This window comes from Triticum aestivum, chromosome 7B (genome assembly GCF_018294505.1).
Source record: "Triticum aestivum cultivar Chinese Spring chromosome 7B, IWGSC CS RefSeq v2.1, whole genome shotgun sequence".
NCBI classification, from domain to species: Eukaryota; Viridiplantae; Streptophyta; class Magnoliopsida; order Poales; family Poaceae; genus Triticum; species Triticum aestivum.
In genome coordinates this window covers 564,277,517-564,304,009 of record NC_057813.1, presented here as the reverse complement: position 1 = coordinate 564,304,009, position 26,493 = coordinate 564,277,517, and the positions used below count along the sequence as shown (strand labels likewise).

General features: G+C 47.9%; 2 protein-coding genes and 1 long non-coding RNA gene across 28 annotated transcripts; 2 read left to right on the top strand and 1 right to left on the bottom strand.

The window, feature by feature from the left end:
* The first annotated feature begins 306 nt into the window (after window positions 1-306).
* LOC123156593 (uncharacterized) lies at window positions 307-2,824 on the top strand. 2 transcript variants are annotated; one of them, XM_044574745.1, is made up of 4 exons: window positions 307-745; window positions 849-1,015; window positions 1,858-1,919; window positions 2,540-2,824. In XM_044574745.1, exons 1-3 carry the CDS (start codon window positions 587-589, stop codon window positions 1,871-1,873), a joined length of 342 nt encoding a protein of 113 aa, XP_044430680.1. In that variant the 5' UTR covers window positions 307-586; the 3' UTR covers window positions 1,874-1,919; window positions 2,540-2,824. The 2 variants fall into 2 exon arrangements, with proteins under 2 accessions (XP_044430680.1, XP_044430679.1); XM_044574744.1 differs by lacking the exon at window positions 2,540-2,824 and having other exon boundaries at window positions 1,858-2,299.
* LOC123156590 (uncharacterized) lies at window positions 2,790-5,622 on the bottom strand. 24 transcript variants are annotated; one of them, XR_006478234.1, is made up of 7 exons: window positions 5,037-5,622; window positions 4,754-4,891; window positions 3,748-3,840; window positions 3,595-3,652; window positions 3,415-3,455; window positions 3,130-3,241; window positions 2,790-2,880 (listed from the first exon to the last, which is right to left on the bottom strand). XR_006478234.1 is itself a non-coding variant. In XM_044574741.1 (5 exons), the coding sequence occupies exons 1-4, from the start codon at window positions 5,218-5,220 to the stop codon at window positions 3,605-3,607; spliced, it is 495 nt and encodes a 164-aa protein (XP_044430676.1). In that variant the 5' UTR covers window positions 5,221-5,603; the 3' UTR covers window positions 2,790-2,880; window positions 3,595-3,604. The 24 variants fall into 24 exon arrangements, 2 of the variants coding, with proteins under 2 accessions (XP_044430676.1, XP_044430677.1); XR_006478229.1 differs by having other exon boundaries at window positions 4,189-4,891; window positions 5,037-5,618; XR_006478220.1 differs by having other exon boundaries at window positions 4,207-4,891; window positions 5,037-5,609.
* A 522-nt stretch (window positions 5,623-6,144) lies between these two features.
* Window positions 6,145-7,561, top strand: LOC123156594 (uncharacterized). 2 transcript variants are annotated; one of them, XR_006478237.1, is made up of 3 exons: window positions 6,160-6,308; window positions 6,986-7,181; window positions 7,350-7,561. It is a non-coding gene; the product is annotated as an uncharacterized lncRNA (long non-coding RNA). The 2 variants fall into 2 exon arrangements; XR_006478236.1 differs by having other exon boundaries at window positions 6,145-6,308; window positions 6,986-7,561.
* The last annotated feature ends 18,932 nt before the right edge of the window (window positions 7,562-26,493 follow it).

The window sequence follows — 26,493 nt, the reverse complement described above, 5'->3', positions numbered from 1 at the left end:
AATTGATTACGATCATTTTAGATGGTCATAACGTCATCAAAGTCTGCACTTCGTTCTGATTGGTCTATGAGCATGTCACGCGGATCAAACAGTAGAGACCGTCGGATACTGCCAGATCCAATGGCCCACACCCCTCACCCTCTCCCCACCCACACCCAGCCGGAAGCAGCTCCCTTCACCTACACCACATGCTGTTAAGGACACTGTCATGTGGGACTAGTTCCTCGCGGGCCCACCTGTCAGTGACCGAATGCCACCACTCACCCACCGCACACCACTCCTCCCCCTCTCCCCCTCTCCCCCGCACACCACTCCTCCCCTCACGACCTGCATCCCAAACCCTAACCCCTCTTCCCTCTCCCCCCATTGGACTGTCGCCGCCACCGCACCCTACGACGGCCGCCGCGACCTCCCCTCCCCTCCCACCTCAAGGCGCTCCTCCCGCCGTTCACGCCCGCGCGCCTGCTCCTCATCGCCTCGCTCATCGCCTTCCCCATCGACCACCCACTCCGTGACCACCTCATCGCCACCGCCGCCTCCGTCCTCGCCTCCGCGTTCTCCGCGCAGGTCTCCGACCACTGACAAGATGCAGCCATACCTCTCCATCTCTCCCATGTTGCCAGATCGAGCCGACGAGGTCCGTCCACGGCCAGATCCGCCACGGCCACCGAGGGCCTTCCAGATCCGCGCCGTCGTTGAGCTGGATCCACGCCCTGCTAGGCACACCATGGCCGACGTCCTCAAGGTACCCCTTCTCCCACTCGACTTCCCCTTCCCCTTCCTCGGCCCCGATCCTCTCTCTACTTCCTTGTCTGATCCCCTTTTTTGGGTTGGATTTGAACCGGAAGGCGACCTCCATGGACGACATCGATGACAAGGACGAGGAGGAAGACGACCATGACATGCGTGACCCCACCCCCGAGCCCGACGAGCTTGACGAGGAGATGTCAAGTCCAACCTCGAGCTCGACCATGACGGCGTCGTCCAGCCCGACCATGACGATGCGCCACAGAAGGTCGTTCCCCTGCTCCCTCCTCTGCCTTCCCCGCCTTGTTTACTGCCTTACCACCGAACAAGATGCTCTATTTTCCTCTGTAATTTATATCATCATTGATCTGCCTATGTGGCTATGCAGGGCTTAGGCAGGAACTTTCATACAATAATCACTAATCAATGGACTCTATTTGAGTTTATACGTCCAGTTTTAGCACAACTTTAGAGTTTATAATGTGTATCATGCACTGTTGATATTTGACCACGAGGTGCATAGATTGAACCTCTCATGGCAGATCAGTATATACCTGCTATTGCCTTACATGTAATGGATGTCTGGTCTCTGCAATCGAGCATGTACTATTTAACCCCCGAGAGCTAATCACACACACAGGGTGCTCATGTGTGCTCCGAAAAAGAAGTAGCTTATTTAAAAGCATAGTTACTTAATTGGTTGTGTTAAGCATAGATGAATGTTGTGTGTACCACGTGTTTGATGTAATGCTGAGGTGGGAACTCATTTATTTATACTGTGTAAAACTTTGATGTAATGCTGAGGTGGGAACTCATTTATTTATACTGTGTAAAACGTTGGTTGTCTCTAGCTTCTGCAGAAGTGCGTATGCAGTATGCGTTCATGTTGTACTCTGCGAAAGAATGTCATGTTTTAGTTGTCTCTGACTTAGCTCTGATGCTAATTTTCATGTTCATTGTGCATTGCACAAGGACATATATTGACGAGACTAACTTGAACAAAATTTGATGCTTGCTAGCTAACTCTAGTTATCTTTTCTCACACAAAAAAGTACAGTTATCTTTCGCGTCTTAATGCATATTCTTATACCAGTTGTTTCTTTGGCTCAGGGTGCCCAGAATTTGAAAAGGATGAAGCGCAGCAGCAAAATCGGAAAAGAAATCATTGCTGCGTAGGTGCTATGGTCCCTGTGAACATGTATTGCCCGAAAATATATCTGTTGCAGACTTTTTTTTTTGAAACCACAAACTTGCCTATAATTTGCTAATATGTGCTAGTGTAGCTGTACTGATGCAAATACTACTTGTGTACTTATGGAGTAGTAAATAGCCTTTCATGTCATTCTCCAAGTCTGCACATAGCATTGTTATTTTAGGAGCAGATTTCTCATCCTTATTTGGATAAGAAACCTGAACTTGCTTAATAGCCAATTTAGTTGTGTATTACCAGTTCAAGTTGTTTAGTATACTAGGAAATTGCCCGTGCGTTGCAACGGGAACATAAGTATTCTAGTGGTTCAACATTAATTGCATGAAATATGTATCTTTGATACGATGCACCTGCTATAAGATAACATACTTTTTAAAGGAAATTGATGCCTTGTTATTATTTAGTTCATGGCATTATCTGCCAGTACAACATCTTGAATACAATCTGTAGAAACACTAAACCAAGTTTTGCATTAAAAGGCAACCCTCCCTAGCTAAGATCTGAGCAGCTTTGTTTGCTATTCTCCTGGCCCAAGCCACTCAGAACTTGTCGATGCCTCACATCATCTTCTTTATCTCCTAGACAAGAGGACCAAACCTGGATCGGTCGATAACATCTGAGTTAATAACCTGCGCCATAAGTTGGTTGTCGGTTTTGAGAACAAGCTTTGTAGCGCCAACTTCGATTACAAGCTACACTCCTCGGCGAAAAGGAGCATCTCCATGTGTCTGGTCCAATGCAATCACGAATATACTTATTATAGAACTGGATGTTGTGTGTCTGGTCCAATGCCATCACGAATCAAGTAGTGTTTACTGGTTAATATTTGTGAGCTATGTGAAGATTGCATCTTGGACTTTGAGTTCACTTCTCTTGAGCGCTCCTTTCTCCTTGTTCCTTTTGCTCCCTTGAGCTCTTCATTCCTACAAAATAGTTAAATGTTAGTACCAGAGTATCTTGACAAAAATTCAGTAGAAAACAAATTTCTGTGCAAGGGGATATTTCAATGACTCCAGGAAAAGACAGTACAAGCAAAATTTCAACATTCCCGGAGAAGTTTTTTGCATGAATATGAAACGAAAGTAGTCTTCGATAATCCACATTGAAGGTATACACATTAATAATACATTCCATGTCATGATTCCATGGTTATAAAAGAACTTTTTTATCACCATTTGTACAAATGTTCATAGAGATTATTAACAAACTGTGCCAGCTATACATCAAAGCTGAATAAGGTTTCAGAATTTTCCACTGAAGAGCATCCTCTGCTGGACGAACATACTGCAGGCAAACAAAATAGTTACTTTCAAGAGTCCAGAGGAAGTTGAAATTGCATTACATTAGAATTAACCTAAAAACTTATATCATTTTATCTAATTTTAGCTTCCAAATTTGCAAGATCTTTAGAAGCAATATACATGTATTGATGTATAGACCTAGAACTTTGAATATACCAGTGGGGAATGAATCAATCATGGCATTGTTTTTTAAAGGCCTACAGACAATAAGACAACCATCATGAGATGTTCTTGTTCAATAACAAACTTGTATAAATCTAAGAAATTAACAGAGCGTGTAACAGGTGAAACCACACAAAAATAATTAAAAGGAAGTTCATTAGGTTCGATACTTACAGTTGCTACATCAAACGCCTCCCTCAGTGCACCAGCTGGAAAAAAAGTCGGATTCTGTCTGCCATCACGCATACAACAAAGGTCAAAATCTAAGCAAATTTTTTATTTCAAAAAGCCAAGCCTCATAAAATACCAGTAGATCAAAAGACTAACCAAGGGATGGACAAATCTTTACATCAGTTACATTTTAGACCTGAAAACTCAAAATTTTAGACCTGAGAAGGTGGTGTGTCCAGATCAGTAAAACTGCAACCACAAAAGGGGATGAACCATTTTAGACCTGAAAACTCAAAATTTTAAAACAAATGATAGATAAAATGCTCATGGAGCACTGAATCAAAAAATGTTTGAATGAGTATTTGTTCTTTGGGTTTTTTTTCCTCTTAGAAATCGGGTGAGGACAGTATGTGTCATTTAGCACCAAGATTCCAGCCACTACTGCCTCCTCCTACATCTAGCAGTTGAAAACTTCAAATCAAGTAATGGGTAGATCATAATGAATCTTTTTCACTTCAAACAATATGGTCAATCTTGTTCCATTCAAAAAAGATGATGCATCTTACTAAAGAGCCCATTCGGCTTGAAAGGAAGTACTTGTGAACGGCCGACAACCTGTAGGAAGTGCTCCTGAAGCTCGCTCACGTCCAACAATCACCTTGTGCGACGGCGGCGGGTGTGAGAAAACAGAACACACCAGGCTCGCCAGATATCGGCATGTCATACAATTAGTCACATCCAAGACTTCAAAACACAAGAATCAATATCTTATTTTTTTAAAGGAGCGACACATCTTAATGCGTAAAGAGAAGGCATAAGTGGGGTCATAATTACTATAATTAACCTAACTTTGTGGATTCTAACTTCTAAGACCTAGCAGGAGAGCAATATTTTCATCCATATTATTATACTCGATTATCCTTATAATGTAAACCTTTTCATAGAAAAGAGGAAATACTTTGCGTTGACATCTGTATCGTAGTAGCCATAACAGAACTCTATATGCATCTCGTCCTAGGTTTAATGTAACGACCACTAAAAATGGTTATTTGCCTTTGACAACTAAACTGTTCCTGAAGTAGTTTCAAGTGTGCCACCTCTTTTGATGTATATGCAGCTAGTACAAATTTCTATGGTAGATTTTAGATAGAAAGGGAAATACCGTATCCAAATCTGGACTTCTGGAGCTTCATGGGCTTATTGTCCATTGTGTCCACCAACTCAACGTCCATTGTGAGCTCAGTGTCGGACTTGAACCAATGAACTGTAGCAGCAGGAACGACTTTCCATTTGCGAACACCTACATAGCCATCCAAATAAGATCATAGATCTCCCCAAAAACAAGAAGATTGAAGGCTAACTGATGCATCTGTTCTGGGCGTGAGCGGCAGGTAAAGTAGATAGATGTATTGTACAGATATGGAGAAAAGGTGAGAGCAAGGTACCATGTCGATTAATTGAAGCTGAGTTTTGTTCCACTGTTCTGCCTACTGTATGCCTCCAGTCCCTTCTCCTGTCAAACTCGTGAATATAGCAACAGCACAGGAAGGTGTAGGCTTTCAGAGATGAGGTTGAATATAGCAACAACAAAAAATAATTGGACATCAGGAAGCAGGTGAACCGAGGCATGTCCCGACGTCGGCAGCGCCCTCCATTAATCTGCTAGGCCGGGGGCGCAGAGGCCCACTTGCGGGAGAGGCAGGGAGGCGGCCATGGCACGGTGTTCTGGAGGAAGGCGACCATGGCATGGGGCGGCGGCGGCTGCGCACGGCGCCGGCGCTCGGGAAGACGGAGGACCATCATGGCGCGCGGAGCGAGGCGCAGAGGAACGGATCTGGTCGTGCAGAGGCCCACTTGCGGGAGAGGCAGGGAGGCGGCCATGGCAGGTCGTTCTGGAGGGAGGCAACCATGGCATGGGATGGCGGCGGCTGAGCGCGGCACCGGCGCTCGAGAAGACGGTAGACCATGGAGGCGCGCGGAGCGAGGCGGAGACGCACGGATCTGGCCGCTCCCACGTCAGATCGGGCCGTAGTGGAGCTCCACATCGGGATCCATGGGCCTGAGGCAAGATTTTTGAGAGAGAGGTCGGGAAGGGAGAAGGGAGAAGAAGAGAGATAGGGCGCACGGGAGGGGTTACCGGACAAAGGCTGGAGATCGGCATCAGTGGCGCTGGACGCCGGCGTGAGATGCAGGCCAGAGGAGGGAGAAAACTGTGAGGGAGAAAACCGGTAGGGGGGAAAGAAAATCGAGTGGGACGATAGGTGGGTCGGAACGGGAGGAAAAAAATCGGTGCGGGGAGGCTTGACGAACGTAAGAGGGGAAACGGAACGCTACGTTTCTTTTAGATAGTAGAGATATCATGTTATGTTTTGCTACCGAACACCTGAACTATGCCATGAATGTTCTGTTCTGTCCGCGGGTGCTGATTGGCAGGGAGAAGGTGGTGCTGTGGATCTTGAAGAAGGTGAAGAACCCACGCAGCGCCGTGCTCAAGCCCTTTGTGATGGCGTGCACTGCTCTCTGTCCATTCATGCTTCGCAAAGGTAACTCCTTCCCTGGTTATTCCTCGTCGATCTCATGGCACATACTTATCCCTCCATGGTAGCTGATCAAAGAACCATCTGATTTCTGAACCTGTTCCAAGGGGAGCTAGATGTTTGATGTATGGCAACGGGAATGGTGAGCTGGGACAACCAGATCAAGTCCCTTCTCTACATGTTGGTTTTGCTCCCTTGCACAGCAGTAAATGACATATCACATTTTCAGAACGTATGATGCAGCAAAATTTGTGTGCTACCCTTTGTTTATTGGTTGTTATTTTGTGACACACCTTTGCTCAAATACCGATCTGTACTGCCCTGTTATTATGCCCCACCATATGTGCATTTATGCTTGTTCGCCCCAGCCTAGTTGATGAACTATTCACCATATAGCTCAACTAAAATACAGCGTGTTGTTTGATTCTTGTAGTGTACCATCGAATGATCATTTCACCAACATTTAATTCTGTACATGTGCTCTCTAGAGATGTTCATGTCTACAATCCCGAATTGATGATCTTGCCCTCTTCTGAGTTGGTTTGATGATTTGACCTGATCTGAGTTGTTTGGTTAATGATCTTAATGCCTCAGACAATGAAGTGCTTTTCTTTACTGCCAGAATATGTGATAAAGCAACAAAAATGGCAACCACATACAAAGGATCCTGTGCATGGAATGGATCCTGTTGGGTGCTAATTCTAGTTATTTTATATGAAGAAACACTTACCGTGCAGCCATCTAATATGAAATTCTAATAATATGTGATGCCTGATTGTTTTTTAGTTGTATATGCCATTCGTGCATGAATTCCTTTTCTTATGAACCAACTCCCTAATCATGTTTTGTGTTTTCAGTTCGCTATCTTAGGAGAACCTGGTGTGCTATATGGGGAAGCAAAGCAGCAGCCCACAACTTTGACTTGCGACTCCAGATGAAGGCACCACGATGCACCATGCTACTCCCTTGGAAGGCCGGCTGAGCGACGCAGCGGCGAAGGCAGTGAACGAGCTGTTGACGTCGGGCGCCGCCGGCAACCTGAACTCCTTAGGGGTTGTTTTAAACTACAAATGATCTACTATATCAATTTTTTGCTATTCAAAGATTGAAATTCTGGTTCATTTTCAAAGATCGAAATGTTGTTGACCCTGTTCTTCTATGCTTAAATGGTAAAAATGTTGCATTTTGCTTGTTATAACCATTTTTCTTGATAACTTGCAGATGCTGGCCTTCATTCATGTTTTGTCATGAGGTCCAGGATGAACAAGTTGGGAGAAGCATTGGAGCTAGTTATACTGTGATAGTTGTGTTACCTGATGTGAACCATATTTTTCTGTAATAATGTGTTACCAGGATGAACCATCCTTGCTGTGTTACCAGGATGAACAAGTTTGATTATAATAATGTGCCAAGTTTGGCTCTTTCTGATTGTATTCGTGATGTGTACCATATTTTTCCTGATTAGTTGTGCTTTGTTTGAAGCATTTTGTTTTCTCTCTGTTCGGATTTAAATATTTTTTTTATTTACTGGAAAATTGAGATCTGAAGAATATAATAGTAACAACTGGGACCCACTTGTTAGAACCTGACAACTGGGTCCCATCTCACTAGTGGGCTCATCTTTTGGAAAAAATAAAATAAAAAAGGCCATGGCCTAGAAAATAAAAAGGCCGAATTCTTGGGACAGGCCCATGTAGCTAATAAAAGCACAGGAAAAAAATATAGAAAGGCCGAATTGTTGGGCTAGGCCCATGTAGAAAATCGAATTGGACCGGGCTGAATCTTGTGCCATATCAGCTTGCCACGCTGGATGCCTACGTGGCCTGGGGAGGTTGCTAGTGACCAAAACGCCACAGTGGACATATTTTGGTCATAAACGTCTACGACCATTCCAGAAGAAAGGTCGCTATAGTCAGTTTACGACCGCCAGCTTTTGACCTTCTGTTTTTGGTCACAAAAAGGTCGCAAATGAAAAACCATGACCTTTCAGTGACCAATAGTGGTGGTCACAAGTTGACATATTTCTTGTAGTGTATGTCTATGGGCCCTAATCCGCCCTTGGGCTTGCGGCCTCTAAGTCTCTATAGTAAAGTGCCATACTCCTTGTCTCATGGGCTTCAATACGGATGAGCATAACCCGGCCCCTCCTGGGCGGTTTATACTCAGTAGTTATATCCCCAACACTATGACTATGAGATTATGCAACTCCCGAATACCGGAGGAACACTTAGTGTGCTATCAAACGTCACAACGTAATTGGGTGATTATAAGGTGCTCTACAGGTGTCTCCGATGGTGTTTGTTGGGTTGGCATATATCAAGATTAGGATTTGTCACTCCGTGTTTCGGAGAGGTATCTCTGGGCCCTCTCGGTAATGCACATCACCATAAGCCTTGCAAGCAATGTGACTAATGATTTAATTGTGCGATGATGCATTACGGAACAAGTAAAGAGACTTGCCGGTAACGAGATTGAACTAGGTATTGAGATACCGATGATCGAATCTCGGGCAAGTAACATACCGGTGACAAAGGGAAGAACGTATGTTGTTATGCGGTTTGATCAATAAAGATCTTCGTAGAATATGTAGTAACCAATATGAGCATCCAGGTTCCGCTATTGGTTATTGTCCGAAAGTGAGTCTCGGTCATGTCTACATAGTTCTCGAACCCGTAGGGTCCGCACGCTTAACGTTCGATGACGATCAGTATTATGAGTTTATGTGTTTTGATGTACCAAAGGTAGTTTAGAGTCCCGGATGTGATCACGGACATGACGAGGAGTCTCAAAATGGTTGAGACATGAAGATTGATATATTGGAAGGTTATGTTTGGACACCGGAATGGTTTCGGATGAGTTCAGACATTTACGGGAGTACCGAGATGTTACTCGAACCCCCCGGGGGCTTAATGGGCCTACATGGGCTTTAGTGGAAGAGAGAGGAGGCGGCCAAGAGGAGAGGCGTTCCCCCCCCCCGAAGCCCAATCCGAATTGGGTGGGGGCCCGGCCCCCCTTTCCTTCTTCTCCTCTTCCCCTTCCTTTCCCCTCCTAGTTGGACTAGGAAAGAGGGGAAACCTACTCCTAGTAGGAGTAGGAATCCCCCATTGGGGCGCGCCATAGGAGGCCGGTCGGCCCTCTCCTCCACTCATTTATATACGGGGGAGGGGGGCACCCCATAGACACACAAGTTGATTGTTTAGCCGTGTGCAATGCCCCCCTCCATAGATTTCCACCTCGGTCATATCGTTGTAATGCTTAGGTGAAGCCCTGCGTCGGAAACTTCATCATCATCGTCATCACGATGTCGTGCTGATGAAACTCTCCCTCGACCTCAGCTAGATCTAGAGTTCGTGGGACGTCACCGAGCTGAATGTGTGCAGATCGTGGAGGTGTCGTACCTTTGGTGCTAGGACCGGTCGGATCGTGAAGACGTACGACTACATCAACTGCGTTGTCATAACGTTTCCGGTTTCGGTCTACGAGTGTACGTAGACAACACTCTCCCCTCTTGTTGCTATTCATCACCTAGATAGATCTAGCGTGATCGTAGGAAAATTTTGAAATTACTGCGTTCCCCTACATTTTTTCTTCTCTCACTGTCCGGAGTCTCAAACCGACTTGTAGGGGAATCATAGTCTCTGTCACCCTTTCCTCACTGGGGCACTGTTCTAAAGATGAATAATGATGATCATCACACTTATATTTACTTATAACTCAAAAGGAATAAAAATTGCAACTCGATACCTATAACAAAATATGACTCTATATGAATGCCTCTGGCATGTACCAGTATATGCAATGATCTAGCGTAACATGTATGAAAAATGATGAATGGTGGCTGATCCACAACTACTATGTCAGCTATCTGATCATGCAAAGCAATATGACAATGAATGCTCAAGTCATCAAACGGAAGCGGTGGAAGTTGCATGGCAATATATCTCGGAATGACCATTGAAAAGCCATAATAGGTAGGTATGGTGGCTATTTTGAGGAAGATATAATAAGGCTCATGTGTGATAGACCGTATCATATCACAGGGTTTGGATGCACCTGCGAAGTTTGCACCGACTCTCAAGGTGAGAAAGGGAAATGCACGGTACCGTAGAGGCTAGCAAACTGCGGAAAGGTAAGAGTGTGTATAATCCATGGACTCACATTAGTCATAAAGAACTCATATACTTATTGCAAAAGTTTATTAGCCCTCGAAGCAAAGTACTACTACACATGCCCCTAGGAGGATAGATTGGTACGAAAAGACCATCGCTCCTCCCCGGTCGCCACTCATAAGGAAGACAATCAAGGATGAATTGCGCTCCAACTTTCATATCATAACGAGAGACTATACGTGCATGCTTCGGGAATCACAAACCTTAACACCAATATTCTTACTAACCACAACCATTTACTAGTACCTCCCACATATTCCATCTCTATATCACAAAACTATTGCAAGGAATCAAACATATCATATTCAGTGATCCACAAGTTTTATGTAGGATTTTGTGACTAGCCATGCAATTGACCAATTCCATTTGACTCTCTAAATAGATATAAGTGAAGCATGAGAGTTGAATTCTTTCTACAAAAGATCATGTTCTAACAAATATAAGTGAAGCAAAAGAGAATTCTACGAACATCAGGTTTCTATGTGAAGAGAAGCAGGCAATCCACACTTCAAATGATATAAGTGAAGCACACGAAGCATTCTATAAAGCCATACTCAAAAGATATAAGTGAACTGCAATGAGCATTCTATAAATGAACCATGGACTATCTCATACCATCATGGTGCATAAAACAAAAGTGAAAACTAAATGCAAAAGACGCTCCAAGATTTGCACATATCACATGAACGAAACGAATCCGAAAACATACTGATGCTTGTTGAAGAAAGATGGGATGCCTTCCGGAGCATCCCCAAGCTTAGACGCTTGAGTCTTCTTGAATATTTACTTGGGTTGCCTTGGACATCCCCAAGCTTGAGCTCTTGCCTCTCCTCCTTCTCCTCATATCGAGACCTCCTCGATCTTCGAACACTTCATCCACACAAAACTTAAACGAAACTTTTAGTGGCGAGGTTAGTGAAAATGACAATGAAAATCCCATCATGTACTGCTAAAACATTATTCTATAATTATAAAAAAACATTACCCACTGTATGCTATCACAATTCTATGGCCCCGAGTCAAGGAGGCTTCAACAATAATTCAAACATACGCAAATAATGAAGCTATAATAGCAATCTTTGAAAACAGGACAGTCTGTAAAGATTTGAACATACACCATACTTCTATAACTCTAAAAATTCTGAAAAATTTAGGAAAGCATAAAATTTTTGTCTAGAAAGATAGTGCAAAATGTTTCAGAACCTTTTTACCTTCTAGTAAAAAATGTAAAATCACACACTACAGCCAAAGTTTTTGCTTTGCACCGCACAAACCAACAAGCAATCTACCCATCCTAAAGGAAAATCTTGGCACATTATTTTTATAATACAATGGGATTGTACAACAGGATAATTATTTTTGTTGAAAAGTTTCTGTAATTCAAGATTCACAAAGTTTCCAAGGGTATGAACAAAGTTCAAGGCATGCTCCCGCTTCCACGGTGCTCGTCCTTCTCACTTTCACTTTTCTTTTTGTGAAGTTTTAAGTTCCCCTCTATATTTTTTTAAAACTTTATAAAAGCACTCAACATAAATAAATGACTATCTAAAACTTCCGGGTTGTCCCCCCTGGCAGCGCTTTCTTTAAAGCCATTAAGCTAGGCATAAAGTGCTCAAGTAATGGATCCACCCGGATCCCAAAGTATATCAAATCCCATTTGAATTAGAAATGATTTGGAATTTAGTAGTGAGCACAAAGCAACATATAACAAGAAATGACGAAGCCCAACTCTCTTCCTATGCATCGGCATGTCATACAAGAACAATTCATGCACATAAAGTAAAGGCCAATACATAGCATAAGTAGTTTCTTGCAATTTTTATTGTGTTGGAAACATAGAGAGGTGGAGATGTGGTTCCTCTCTCATAATAATTGTAAGTAGGAGCAGGAAGCACATGCATATCATATTCATCAAAGTCATCAACGGTAAAAGGCAACCCATCAATATAATCCTTAATAGGAGCAAACTTCTCCGATATAGTGTAGTTTGGAGAATTCAAAAAGATAATACGACTATCATGTGTGGGTGCAATAGCCACAATTTCATGTTTAACATAAGGAACAATAGCAAGTTCATATCCATAAGCATAATTCATATTGGCATCATGGCACAAGCATAGCAAGCATCATCAAAAAGGGATATTATAAACGAATCAACTGGATCATAGCATTCATCCTTTGGTAAGAACGAAGGGACATTAAACAATGTATGAGTTGAAGAGTTACTCTCATTAGAAGGTGGGCACGGGTAGCTAATCCGCTCTTCCTCCTTTTGTTCTTCGCTCTCCTCGTCATCTTTTTCATCCAATGAGCTCATAGTTTCATCAATTCCTTCTACCATAGACTTCTGCAAAACATTAATCTCTTCTTGGACAGCGGAGACTCTCTAAATAAATGCATCAATATCGGAATTGTATTTGTAATTATCTTATCAATATTTAAGGATGGAGAAAATTTCAGTTCTATAAACATCATCATCAAAAGCTTCATACTTTAAAAACTAAGATTCAATTTCATAAGCACCCTTAAAAGCAACAAATTCTTCTATTCGTTCCACATCATAATAATCATATCTACCATTAGCATAAGAAGATAAGGTTTCATTATCATTAAATTTGCATGAAAAGGGAAGATGTGAAGCATTCATCTTAGAGCAACAAGTATAATCATATCTCAAGCATAGCTCCCGAGCATACCAATGCAACATATAAATTTGATCCCAAGTTTCCCTTTTTGTGTCAAGCGATAATCCGTAAAGTATTCATGTTGATCCAACGTTACTCCCATTATCAAGTTGAATGGGGTTTCTCAGGATTATCAAAGTAGTGCATAATATTTTTCACATAACGAGCATCGAGGGTTTCAGGAGGTTCCCCATCTCCATGAGTAGCAAGTACAACTAGTTTTTTTTGTCTTTCGTGTTTCATATCCATAACTAAAGATAGAGACCAACTTAGAACTGGAAATAAAAACTACTTAGTGATAAAGCAAACAAGCACACACGAGCATATTCACCCCACGCTATTGCTCTCCGGCAACGGCGCCAGAAAAAGGTCTTGATAACCCACAAGTATAGGGGATCGTTTGTAGCCTTCTTCGATAAATAAGAGTGTCGAACCCAACGAGGAGCTAAAGGCAGAACAAATATTCCCTGAAGTTCTATCGACCACTGATACAACTCTACGCACACTTGACATTTGCTTTACCTAGAACAAGTATGAAACTATTTTGGGAGAATAAAACTACGAGTACTTAGCGAGAATAAAACTACAAATAAAATGCGAGGAAGTAAAAGTGGATAGATTTTGTCAACAAGAAAGTCATTTGTCCCTAGGCAATCGATAACAAGTACTGATAATCATTCTTGTAATTTTATATGAGGGAGAGGCATGAGCTAACATACTTTCCATACTTGGATCATATGCACTTATGATTGGAACTCTAGCAAGCATCCCAACTACTAAAGATCATTAAGGTCGTGAAACCCAACCATAGCATTAAGTATCAATTCCTCTTTACTTCCATACATCATACCCCACTTACTCGGGTTTAAGCTTCTGTCACTCTCGCGACCCACCATAAGTGAAGCATGAAAATTTGCGCGAGAACGGAGGGCACCGTAGGACAACACCATAAATAAAATATACAATCATACCAACCAAGATCACGATTAACCCATAGGACAAAACGGATCTACTCAAACATCATAGGATAACCATATATCATTGGGAAATAGTATATGGAGTTGAGCACCATGTTTAAGTAGAGATTACAGCGGGGAGAAGGGGTGTTACACCGCTGCATAGAGGGGGAGAAAGTTGGTGTTGGCGGTAGCAAGATTGTTGGTGTAGATCGCCGTCACGATCCTTGACCCGACGACACTCCGGCGCCACCGGGAGAGAGGGGGAGAGAGCCCCCCTCCTCCTTCTTCTTCCTTGCCCCCCACCCTAGATGGGAGAAGGGTTCCCCCTCTTGTCCATGGTCTCCATGGCGGCGGAAGGGCAGGAGTCCCTCCGAGATTGGATCTCCCTCTCTGTTCTCTTCTGTTTCGCGCTCTCCAGATCTGGCCAAAAACCGTTTCTTATATTCCCAGAGATATGTAACTCCGATTGCGCAGATCTGTTTACACGATTTTTTTCCTGATATAAGTATCCTTGCACCTAAAGTAGAGATCCAACCGACGTTCGAGGAGAGCACAACCCACCACCACGCGCCAAGGGCCTGGGGCGCGCCCTGGTGTATCGTGGTCTGTGTGGGCCTCCATTTGCAGTGATTCCATCTCCCAAAATTCACAAATATTCCAAAATAATTCTCCGTGGAGTTTCATCGTGTTTGGACTTTGTTTGATATGGATTTTTTGCGATACAAAGATAGGCAACAAACAGGAACTGGCACTAGGCACTGGATAAGTAAGTTAGTCCAAATAAATCATATGAAAAGTTGCCAAAAGTAGTAAAAGTTGAATAATATTGGCATGAAACAATCAAAAATTACAGATATGACGTAGACGTATCAGACACTCTTACTTATCGAAAGAACTATGATTGATCCCCTATACTTGTGGGTCATCAAGGTGTAGGAATGGCCTGACCCTCCTCTGGGGCCCAGTGAGCGACTCCGGTTGGGAGGTAACCGGCACGCTTCAAGTCCTCGATCTCGTAATTGGTGATGATGGAGGCCTCCCACTTGCCTCCTACATCGGATTCGACCATGGCTGGATCTAGCGGACGGTTGGAGGGAAGCGCTTGAGGAGATAAGGTTTGGGGGTGCTAGAGCTCTGCTGATGGGGGGAAATGATGGCAGGAGGAAGGAGAAGGTGTGCCCAAATAAGCGGTGGTTGCTCCTCTTTTATGAAACACTGTGAATCCCAACAGTGCTTTAACTACGCCACGGGTCTCGCCACTTCCTAATATTACTGCGACGTTATGCGCGAATAGAGAAATTGAAATCATTAATCATATCCCTTGAAAGACAGGCACGATCTCCACCTCGATAGGACGTGCCAATAGAGGCGTTGCCTCGAATTGCGAATCAAGCTTTTTCGACGGTTCGCTATATATGACCGGGTGTGACCCTTCACCAAAAAGTTGTCAGACAAAGGTACTATTCACACTTGGGCGGTCAGGCCTTCGAGGCTAAGTAATATCTGCAGTTCGGGTTCTGAACACTGTCTGGCTAAGCACATGGTCAAATTCTAGCTTAACAGCTTTGGGAACTTGGTGGAAGAAGACGGAGTTGAACATAGAGAAGGGGAGGAACTCACCCTGCAAGCCGGAGGCACTGGGTATATTGAGATCTCAAGACACGATGAAGCATCAACGTTGGAGGCAAGTTTTGAGGCTACTGAGGGAGTCCTAGATTGGGGGGTCTTCGGCGTGCCAGCCTATCTCTTAGGGCTGGACTGTTGGGTTGTGTTGCCAATGCTTGGTGGCCGAACATATGTGGAGACCCCGTTGTGGTGTAACACTATGTAATACCCTAATGAACAACACAAGGGACACAAGGTTTATACTGGTTCGGGCCACCGTTGTGGTGTAATACCATAATCAAGTGTGTGGTGTGGTGGATTGCCTCTGGGGCTGATGATGAACAGTACAAAGGAAGAACAGCCACGCGAGGGGTGTTCTTGTGGTGGTGTGCTTGGAGAGGAATTGCTCCATCTCTATTGGCTCTAGGTGAGATCCAGATGCCTTCTACTATGATGGCTATCTCTATATATAGAGGCCCCGGTCCTCTTCCCAAATATTGAGCGGGAAGGGAGCCAACAACAGCCATTTTGAAGGGGAACATCTAGTACAAGTTATCCTAACTAAAGTTGGCCTTCGGCTGCCAAAGGCACTGGCGATGACGCCGTCTTGGGCTCCATGGTGACCTCCGTCCTGCCGCTCTGCTGGTCTTGGTCTCATTGCACCGAAATGGTAACCTTTGCTTGATGCCTCAGTACTCCGTGCTTGCGCTTGCCCCCTTTGCACCAAAGAGGAAACAACGACACTGCGCATGCCAGTGCCCGCCTGGCGCCCGCCTGGTCTCGATCGTCACGGCTTGCGTCACAAGCACCTCACGAGGTACCCCTGCCTTAATCTTTCCGCCTCCTCCCGAGCCTGCCTGGTAAGGCCGTTCCTGAGGAAGCCTTGCGTCGTCCGCCCTGCTAGGCTTGGCCCCTCGCGATGGTCTTGAACTTGAGTTAATGAAGATGGGCCGTACTGGGCCACCCCTTAAGCCACGTCGCAGGCTGCAGGAAGGCAAGTCTGGGGACCCCTGTTCCCAGGACGCCGACAGTAGCCCCCGGGCCAAAGGCGCGCTCAGACTTGGCTTAGCAGCGAAGCGAAAGGGCAAGCACGGAGCGTTGCGGGTCCCAACAGCCTGCGGCCTTGGGCGCCGCGTGGAGGTTGATTGGACATGGGCGTCTCCGCTTCCCCATGCTGCCTCGGCAGCTGCCCGATTTGACGAATCCCTGCATGCAAAAATGAGTCATAATTACCTGTGATCGTGGAGGCCGACGGTTGGCCTCCTATGGACTATAAGTATGGAGAGGCGTGAGCCCCCGCAATCCATCCCTTCTTGCTCCGCTCCTTCTTCCTCGCTCCTCCTCCATCTTGACGCTGATGGCGCCGATCCGCCGGTTCTCAGCTGAGGATAAAGGAAAGGCCCCCGGGAGGGGCCCGACCTGCTCCTGCCAAAGAAGAGGCCGGTCCCCGGCCACCGTGATGAGGCTGCTCGGCTGGAGACGTCGAGGCCTTGGTACGAGCGGCCACCTCCTGGGTTTCCACTACCTCTGTACACCCGGGCCGAGCGCCCTAGAGAGGAAGACGCCGAGCGGCGTCGCCTGCGCTGTCGGCGGCGTCGATGAGTTGTGGCGGTCCGTGCCATCACTCCTAGAGTCCACGACGCGGACTCCTCTCGCGAGCTCGTACTTCACGCCGTCATGCATGCCTCCAAGCTCCCGGATACGCCTTCCTCCTTCCTTTGCCTTTGAGATGCCGCCGAGGGGGCCTCTTGAGCTCTGGCTGCAGCACGCCGACTGCGGTACCCCCGCGACCGGAGCGGAGGTTGAGGTCGTCGCTCCGGGCAAGGTCTACATGACCCAGGGCTGGGGCGAGATCTCCCTAGTCTGCCGAACAGGAGGTGCCCTCGTGATTCATCTCGAATACGATGGCGCCTCCCTGATGCTCTTCAAGGTCTTCAACACGGAAGGACGCCGGCTGGAGTGCTGCCCCAGAGGAGGCGGCCAGGGCGGCGGTGTGGCAAGGGCTAGGCCTACCCACCGCTTCCTCAGCGGCTCCTCCGGCAGCAGCGGAGGTGCTGGGGAGTCTAGCGACTCTCCCGAGCTTCTCGTGACTCCTGAGATGAGCGACGACAGCTACGAGCCCCCGAGCTCGCGCCGCTCGCGCCGCGCCCGGAGTAGGGCTGCTGCATCAGGCCGCCGACGCAGCTGATCTAGATGGGGTTGGCGCTGGCGCTTGGTGGCCCACTGTTGATGATGGCGTCGGCCATGGGAGCATGTGTAGTCAGGGCTCTTTAGGATTTGCGTCTTTTGTTTCCTGCGAGGAATCAAGGAAGTACCCTGTGGGGGCATGTAAAGCGTCCGTTGTGTCTTTTGTTGATATCATCCTTATTATGAAGTGGTGCAAGATGCTTGTCCTGTCTCAGCTCAGTTCCCCCTTTCTAACCTCGCGACGGCTTGGTGCTCTACGCTGACAGGTCCTGGTCCCCAGGCAGGCTTCAGTCGTCGCTGGTATGCCAGGTCGTGATGCCGTGGTCAAGGCGAGGAGGTGAGCGGCCCGAGGTCCAATAAGAGCCCTTGAGGCGCGATGCTTAGGAGGTCCCCCTTAGCGCTCAAGCAGCCGTCGAAAGGCGAGAAAGGAAGGCAACGTCGTTGTCATAGGTCCGCATTAAGTGAGGGATTGGTGTCTCGCCGATTAGCTTTTCCGGGAGCGTGACTTATCTCGAAAGCTTGGAGCCATTCCTTCGCGAGGTGCCGGACCTGCGTGTCGGCAGCTGGGATGTCGTTGGGTCAGGCCTTCGTGAGCTTCTCCTCCCTTCCCCGCACTCTCCTTTGTGCTCTACGTCCTCAGGTCCCTGCCCTCGAGCGAGCTCAGCCGCCGCTGGTCTGCCAAGTCGCGATGCCGTGGACAAGGCCAGGGGGTGAGGGCTGGAGAGCCAGTAAGAGCCCCTGAGTCGCGATGCTCAGGCGCCCCCCCTTTTAATGTGCGAGCGGATCATACGGGTAAGAGAGAGAGAGAGAGAGAGCTCGTGACGCCCCCACGTTATTCCTTAGGTGGACCCTGTAAACCAACACGAGGGAAGCAAAGATTGCCATTACGATTGCCGGCCGGCCATTGGTTGCTTCGAGAGAGTGATGAGGGCACTAAGGGCCTGGTGAGGTAGCGCTTTGAGGGGCTACCACGGCTAGAGCTCGACCACTCAGATTTGTGGATGTTGCAGGGACGGACCCATGCGCAAGCGCCGTGCCAGTGCAAGCGACTCCAAGGGTAGATGTCAATCGAGCAGGCGATTATCACAGGCAGGTTAGGCATGAAGGAAAACCAACTTAGATAGATGCAGGAAGGATACATGTCACTGGGTCAGGCGCGAGCGGCTTGGGGATGATGCAGCCCGAAGGGCGCCCCCAGCGAGGTAAGCTAATACACAAGCAAAACGGATACATGCCGCAGGGCCGGACCCACATGACCTGGGAATAATGCAGCCCTGAGGGCGCTCCCAACTGAAATGAAACTCGAAGGATGTCACCTGATATCATTGTAGAGCGGGTTTTGGAGTAGTTGACGATGCGCGGTGAAGAAGCCGACCCTCATGAGCCATTGGAGCCCTGAGCCTCGGGAGGCTCTGGGGGTCCGGGCGGCTCCTCAAGGTCCATCTCGATCTCTGCCAGGAAGGCGCGGTGCCTGACTTCCTGAGCTTACAGAATGCTCTGCCTTAGGCGCTGGTGGGCAACAGCCGTGTTCGGAAGGCCGAAAGGCATGCAAACATAGCTGCGTGGTGGACCCTCGCAACGTCCCACACACGAAGGCCTAAAACGCTCCTGAGACGCGGCTCGGTTGAGCCCTGGGTAGTCGATGCAGACGCACAGCCCGCCATCCTCACCTGGATGGGGAGCTACGCCGGGCAAGCGGCGACTGCCGCACATGACTCTCAATTCCTGCACCTGCTGAGTGACCTTGGTGATGAACTCCTGAGGGTTGGGCCCTCCTTGCCCCATGCCTTCCTGAGGGAAACATGCCGCAAAGCACGCCTCCAAGTGGTGCCCGAGCGCCTCCCTCGTGATCTTGGCAAAGCCTGAGGCCCTCCAGGAGAGAGCCCCCGAGCCTTGCCTAAGGAAGGCGCCGGGTGCGCTCCTATGCGATGGAGGGAGGCGCCCCTTGGAAGGGCGCAGATCCTGGCACGGTGCCTCCGGAGATGCCTTCCTCCTGAGGCCTTGAGCGGGGTGATGTCTTCTTCTTCTTCGAAAATGCCTCGGGAAGGTTCTCATTCTTGTTGTCTGGGTTCTCGATTGATGCAGCTTGGAAGGCATGCTTGAGAGAGCACACCGCATCCTTCTCTTCGTAGGGGACTGTGATGACTCCGCCGCTTCCCGACATCTTGAGGACATTGTATCCATGGTGAGTCACTGCCATGAACTTGGCCACGGCTGGATACCCAAGGATGGCATTGTATGGCAGGCGGATGTGGGCAACGTCGAAGTCGATGAGCTCGGTAAGGTAGTTCTTGCACTGTCCGAAGGTGACAAGGAGGCGGACCTGCCCTATCGGGGTGGTGGAGCCATCAGTGATTCCTGAGAAAGGCTTGGTCGGCTGAAACTGGTCATATGGCACTTGGAGATTGTTGAACATCTCGACGGACAGAACATTGAGTCCTGCGCCGCCGTTGATGAGGGTCCTGGTAACTTGCACATTGCTGATGACTGGGGAACAAAGCATTGGGAGGACACCAGCTGTAGCCGCACACTTGAGCTGATCCGCTGAGCTGAACGTGATGGCGCACGTGGACCACCTGAGAGGGCGCGTGGCCTCGAGCTTGGGGAGGACTGCATTCACCTTGCAAGCAAACTGCTTGAAGATGCGCTGAGAGGCTGGGGCCTGGGCACCGCCCAAGATGCAAGCGATAGCACGTGGCTCCTGGAAGCCCCCAGCCCCCTCATCCTGATTATGGTCGTCATTCCTTCTTGGCGGTGGCGGCAGAGGAGGAAGGCCTGCGTTGCCCCGCGGGCGATCCTCGTAAGGCAGATCCCTCCAAGCCCCCTCGCGAGGCTGGTCCTGCCAGCGGTCCTCATGAGGTCGGTCACGCCACCCTTGGCGAGGGCCTCGGTCGTCCCATCCTCCTCCACCTCTTCCTCCTCCTCGGCCGTAGCCCCGATCGTTGCGCTCGAGGCGTCGACCGATACATCCTTCTCGCATGGCCCTGAGCTCTTGGCATTCGTTGGTGTTGTGGGTGTGAAAGTCGTGGTACACGCAGTACCGGCTGCCCTTGGACGACTCTGGCTGGTCCCTGCCGCACTTCGTGTCTGGCTCTGCTGCGAGCACGGCTGCTCCTTTGCGCTTCACATCCTTGGCCTTGGCTTTCTTCTCTTCTAGGTTAGCAGCTGGGAACTCGATAAGGGAGAGGCGCCCCTCATCAGCCCTTGTGCACTTTGTCGCCAGGTTGAACAGCTCCAGAGATGTGCACATATCCTCGTGGATAGCTAGCTCCTCCTTCATCTTGACGTCGCGGACGCCATCAGAGAACGCTGAGATGATGGCCTCCTTGGTCACCTTGGGAATCTTGAGGCGAGCGTTGTTGAAGCGCTGGATGTACTTTTGCAGGGTCTCTCCAGGTTGCTGCTTCATGCGGCGCAGGTCACCCATGACTGGAGGACGGTCGCGAGTGCCCTGGAAGTTGGCGATGAAGCGGGTGTGCATCTCGTCCCAAGAGGAGATCGTGCCAGGAGGCAGGTTCAGGAGCCATGTGCGGGCACCATCTTTGAGCGGCATGGGAAACCAATTTGCCATGACCTTCTCATCTCCATTGGCCGCTTGGATGCCCAGCTCGTAGAGCTGCAAGAACTCCGTGCGGTCGGTAGTGCCGTCATAGCGAGGAGGCAGATCCGGTTGAACTTGCCCGGCCAAGCGACACTGCGCAGCTCGGTGGTGAAGGCGCGACAGCATGTGATGGCCACCGGAGCCCTTTGCAAACACGGGGCTTGCTCCTGGGGATTCCCGCGCGCCGCCGCCAGGAGCAGCGCGGGGTCTTGACGCGCTGGCGCAGGGATGCGGTCATGACGTGCTGGAGTAGGGAGCACGCGAGCACCTTCTTGGGGGCGAGGGATTTCTTGGCAGGTCCTTTCTTGTCGTGCGAGCGCTGGACGCGGTGGGTCTCGATCAGGGGCCGTGCGCCTTGGAGCCAGGGCACCTTCTTGGGGAGGAGGTGGCGGAGGCGCCTCCTGAGCTGCATCACCCATGCAAGACGCAGGGCGAGGCAGCGAGAGGGGCGCCGCAGGAGAGCCCCTCACGGTGCTGACGAGCTCGGTGATGCAAGCGAGCCACTCCTCGTAGAGGTCGTCGACGGTGCGTTAGTGCAGGAGCTCGCGTGCCAGGAGCACGCGGCATGCATGTCCGTGGGAGCATGACGGGCGTGAGATGATGAACCGGCTGGAGTTAGCGACGGAGTGGCGGTGCGGCCTTCCCGCCGCACCGAGGGATGCAGCAACGACGCCTGCTACTTGTTCCCCGCCGGGCCGGTGGCGGCGTTGGCGGCAGGCAACGAAGAACGACGGGGAGCCCACTGATGGGAGCCGTGTGGGCGACGCGGGCGGCGAGAGCATCCCGACACTCGGCACGAGCTCCGCGAGCGTCAGCCATGGATGCAACGAACGATCGAACGCGGAACAGCGGAAGAAAGATTCCGGCGCACCCCTACCTGGCGCGCCAAATGTCGGATATCAGGTTCCGGCAAAACCCTTAAGGTTCGAACTCTAGGGTGCGCACGAAGATCTTCCCCCTACCGATCCACGTCCCAATGCCTCGCTACGAATCTAAGCTGCATGATGAACAACACAAGGGACACAAGGTTTATACTGGTTCGGGCCACCATTGTGGTGTAATACCCTAATCCAGCGTGTGGTGTGGTGGATTGCCTCTAGGGCTGATGATGAATAGTACAAAGGAAGAACAGCCTCGCGAGGGGTGTTCTTGTGGTGGTGTGCTTGGAGAGGAATTGCTCCGTCTCTGTTGGCTCTAGATGAGATCCAGATGCCTTCTACAGTGATGGCTATCTCTATATATAGAGGCCCTGGTCCTCTTCCCAAATATTGAGCGGGAAGGGATCCAACAACCGCCATTTTGAAGGGGAACATCTAGTACAAGTTATCCTGATTAAAGTTGGCCTTCGGCTGCCAAAGGCACTGGCGATGACGCCGTATTGGGCTCCATGGTGACCTCCGTCCTGCCGCTCTGCTGGTCTTGGTCTCATTGCATCAAAATGGTAACCTTTTCTTGATGCCTCGGTACTCCGCGCCTCCGCTTGCCCCCTTTGCACCAAAGAGGAAACAAGGACACTACGCAGGCCGGCGCCCGCCTGGCGCCCGCCTGGTCTCGATCGTCACGGCTTGCGTCACGAGCACCTCGCAAGGTACCCCCGCCTTGATCTCTCCGCCTCCTCGCGAGCCTGCCTGGTGAGGCCGTTCCTGAGGAAGCCTTGCGTCGTCCGCCCCGCGAGGCTTGGCCCCTCGCGAGGGTCTTGAGCTTGAGTTGATGAAGATGGGGCCGTACTGGGCCACCCCTTAAGCCACGCCACAGGCCGCAGGCAGGCAAGTCTAGGGACCCCCGTTCCCAGGACGCCGACAGTGCCTAAGTAGGAAGCAGTTGAGGCCAAGATGCTTGCTGAGGGGGTCATTTCAGCTACAGCGAATTGGCCTGAGAGGTCCAAGAATTGGTTTTATGCGCACGGGGGAAAGTTTGGCCTAGTGACAGGGGAGATTATTGAAAAGGCAGATCTTAAAACAGCCTTGGACGCTTTAGTTGAAGCAAGAGAAGATGCTCCAAAGGGGTTATTCCAGCCCGAGAGAGAGAACGACAAACTTACACGCGCCCTCAAGAATCCTAAACACGGAGGACGAACGCGAGGCAAAAGCGTTGTTCCATGGGTTCGGGGGTTTTCGGAGTGGAAGGACACTTATAGAAGCCATTAGAGAAAAAGAAGCAAGATGCAGACCGGCTTGAGAAGGTAGAAGCAAAGAACGAGGAGTTGGAGCGCATTTTAATTCGGCAGCAGGAGCAACTGGACAGAATTAGCTAGAAAAGGGCGTCTCTGTGGCAGGAGAAAGAAGATCTAGCATGGGATATATAGTACTGTCCCATCTATGCGGAAAAGCAGCATGGGTTCCACGGAGATCCGGGCCTACGATGCACTGCTCGCTCGCTACCCCGTGGATGATATCGAAGACAGGACAAAATTTTGAGGTACACCATAAAATGAAGAACATATGCATGAAGGTGGTGGTCGGCTTTGTTTTATCGAATGCACCTGAAGCAACCATCCATGGCAATCCGATTCCAGCTGGCTATGCTCGTGTCGGGGTGGATGAAGTTCTGACAGGATATGACTCACTAGAGTTTGACATTCCTGGAGGTGAAGGGGAGCAAAAACTGGAAGAAGTCATACATGGTGTCATTGTTTGGAGAAAGGAATGCATCATGTTTCCAAACTCGACGCCAAGGCCACCGACTCCTCCTAGTAGCAATACACCTCTAAGTCCACCACACCTCGAGAGGGAGCCCAACGCGAGTCCACATCGATCTCCGTCGTGTCAGCCGACTCCACCCCCTATGTCCCAGCAGCAGGGCCAAAAGCGGAAGAAAGCTAGAAAGAAGAAAACTAACGACGAGCCTCCTGCCAAAAAGAATTTAACTTATGATATGGATGATGAGGAAACCAGAGCGGTCATGGTTTACGAAGTGAAGTCACATTTTGCACCGAAATTGCCCCCGCCGCCAAAGGAGATAATACCTACGGAAACCATAAATCACTTTGTGAAACTTCTTGAGCGACCCTCAACACATGTGTAGAATTGGCCATCAGACTATGACTGCTCTATTAGTAAGTCATGTGAGAAACAAATGCAGCAGCCGAGACGTACAAGTAGTAATAAAAGTGGGAAAAATGTTCCCCAGCTCAGAGAACAGGCAATGCAATCGATCCCCCCGCTCAAGGTGATTACCGATAAGGTAACTTACGCTGCTAGAGTATTTGGTATTAGTGTTGATCAACTCCTAGGCACCAAGGAAGTCCACAGGGCTGATGTAGCATGGCAATATGTCTTCGGGAACCCTCTGGTCAGACCTGGGCATGTCCCGCATCTACCAACACAAATGCAAAGATTACATGCGTGGTACATGAAAGAAGTAAAGAACGGGCGAGATGCTTGGTGAATGTCAAGGAAGAGCATTACTTCTAGGAAAACGAGCTATGAATTGAGTTTCCAGAAATTTTCCAGTTATACAATCAAGACGCACTCGACAAATCTATCATCAGTTTCTATTGCCTGTAAGTGATTTCTTTTTGTAATTTAAGTCTCTAGCTCAACTCGTTCATTGCCTGTAATTATCATCACTATATTCTTTTGTATGCTATTATGCAGAATGAAGATTCTCGAATGTGAACGAGATGGAATCTATGACATTGGGTTCGTTGACCCATATATCATTAATGAAAATATGATACAAGACCACGCCAAAGACACAGAGGATAACTTGGTAAGGTTTATGAAAGCACTAAATACTGGAACAGAAATACTATTTCCTTACAACTTCAAGTGAGTGTTAGTGTCTTGTACTGCAAATTATATTTTGTTTACCCGATGTTAAGTGTAGTTGATAAGTTATGCATGCCTTCTTATATAAACGTGTGTGCAGGTTCCACTGGGTCCTGCTAATCTTTAGAGTTGACGATGGAACTATTGAAACCCTGGACTCACTAGGTAAAGACGCTCGAGAATACACCGGCGTGGTTTTGATGCTCGACAGGTAATTCCAATCATTATCTCACTATATTGGTCTCTTACATTTATTTCCTGATATCAAGTAATTAATAACTGCTTTATTCATTTTCTTTCTCGGGAAGGGTTTGGAAACTGTTCATCAAAGATGTAGTCGGTGAATGGAAACCGGAGCTGTGTCGGCGACGGTCCAAGGTAATTAAGTGGTACTAGCTAGGTCTGCGCACCTCTTTAGTTCTAGTTTCAATAGCATTATCATGCTTGATTATTATCTGATTGAATTATATTCTTGCAAAGTGCATGAGACGAAAATAGGGGACTACTTTATATGCATTCTACGTTTGCGAGACCATTTGCGTTACGACCGAATGACGCAAAGATGTAAGACAACTTCGGGTATGTAAACACTATTCACAATTTTTTTCATAATGATATAATTTATATACGCACAACTAATATATTCATATTGATCTCTTTCTTTAAAGATAGAAGAGACGTGGGAGAAGCTCCTACCAGAAAACCGCATACGAGCAACTCAAGAGGAAATTACGGGATTTTTGCTTATGAAGGTCATATCTGAATGAAGAGAATATCATTGTCGCTAATGCCTGCATGTAATGATCTCCAAATTGTGTATATATACAGTTGATCTCGTTGTTAAGATGTGTATAAATATTGCATGTATACCTGCATTATTACTTTCCTATTTGTTTGCATGGCGATACTGCTATGCAAATAATAAAGGTTTCCTAATTGATACGTGCCATTACATGTCCCTCCATGATAGGAAATTGTAATTAATTATTTACCATACTCGTGGCCATGTATGACATGTGCATAATATTTAATTAATAATACCAGGCAACTTTTTTAGCATGTACGTCAACACGTACATATTTTTATTGGGTATAACACCAACACGTATGTATTTTATTGGGTATAACATCAACACGCACATATTTTCATTAGATATAATACCCATTAACTGGTATCACGGTCTAAAATGTGTACACGTGGGTATCTCGGGTACATATATTGCTTATAAAATGTGTGACATTGATGGGTATCTTTTTTTCACATCGAGCTATGTATATTTATGTTTATATTTTTATTGAGTATGACACCAACACGTACGAATTCATTTGTATATTCGCATTGAGGTATATTTACGTGTATATTTTTGTTGGGTATAACATCAACACGTATT

Bases quoted from the DNA above. Each gene is read 5' to 3' on its own strand.
- LOC123156593 (XM_044574745.1), top strand. From the start codon at position 587: ATGCAGCCATACCTCTCCATCTCTCCCATGTTGCCAGATCGAGCCGAC. The intron at 746-848 runs GTACCCCTTCTC...TTGAACCGGAAG, and splicing joins CCATGGCCGACGTCCTCAAG to GCGACCTCCATGGACGACAT.
- LOC123156590 (XM_044574742.1), bottom strand. From the start codon at position 5,220: ATGCCTCGGTTCACCTGCTTCCTGATGTCCAATTATTTTTTGTTGTTG. The intron at 4,892-5,036 runs GTACCTTGCTCT...ATGGCTATGTAG, and splicing joins AGCTTCAATTAATCGACATG to GTGTTCGCAAATGGAAAGTC. The intron at 4,336-4,753 runs GTATTTCCCTTT...TGTGTTTTGAAG, and splicing joins GAAGTCCAGATTTGGATACG to TCTTGGATGTGACTAATTGT.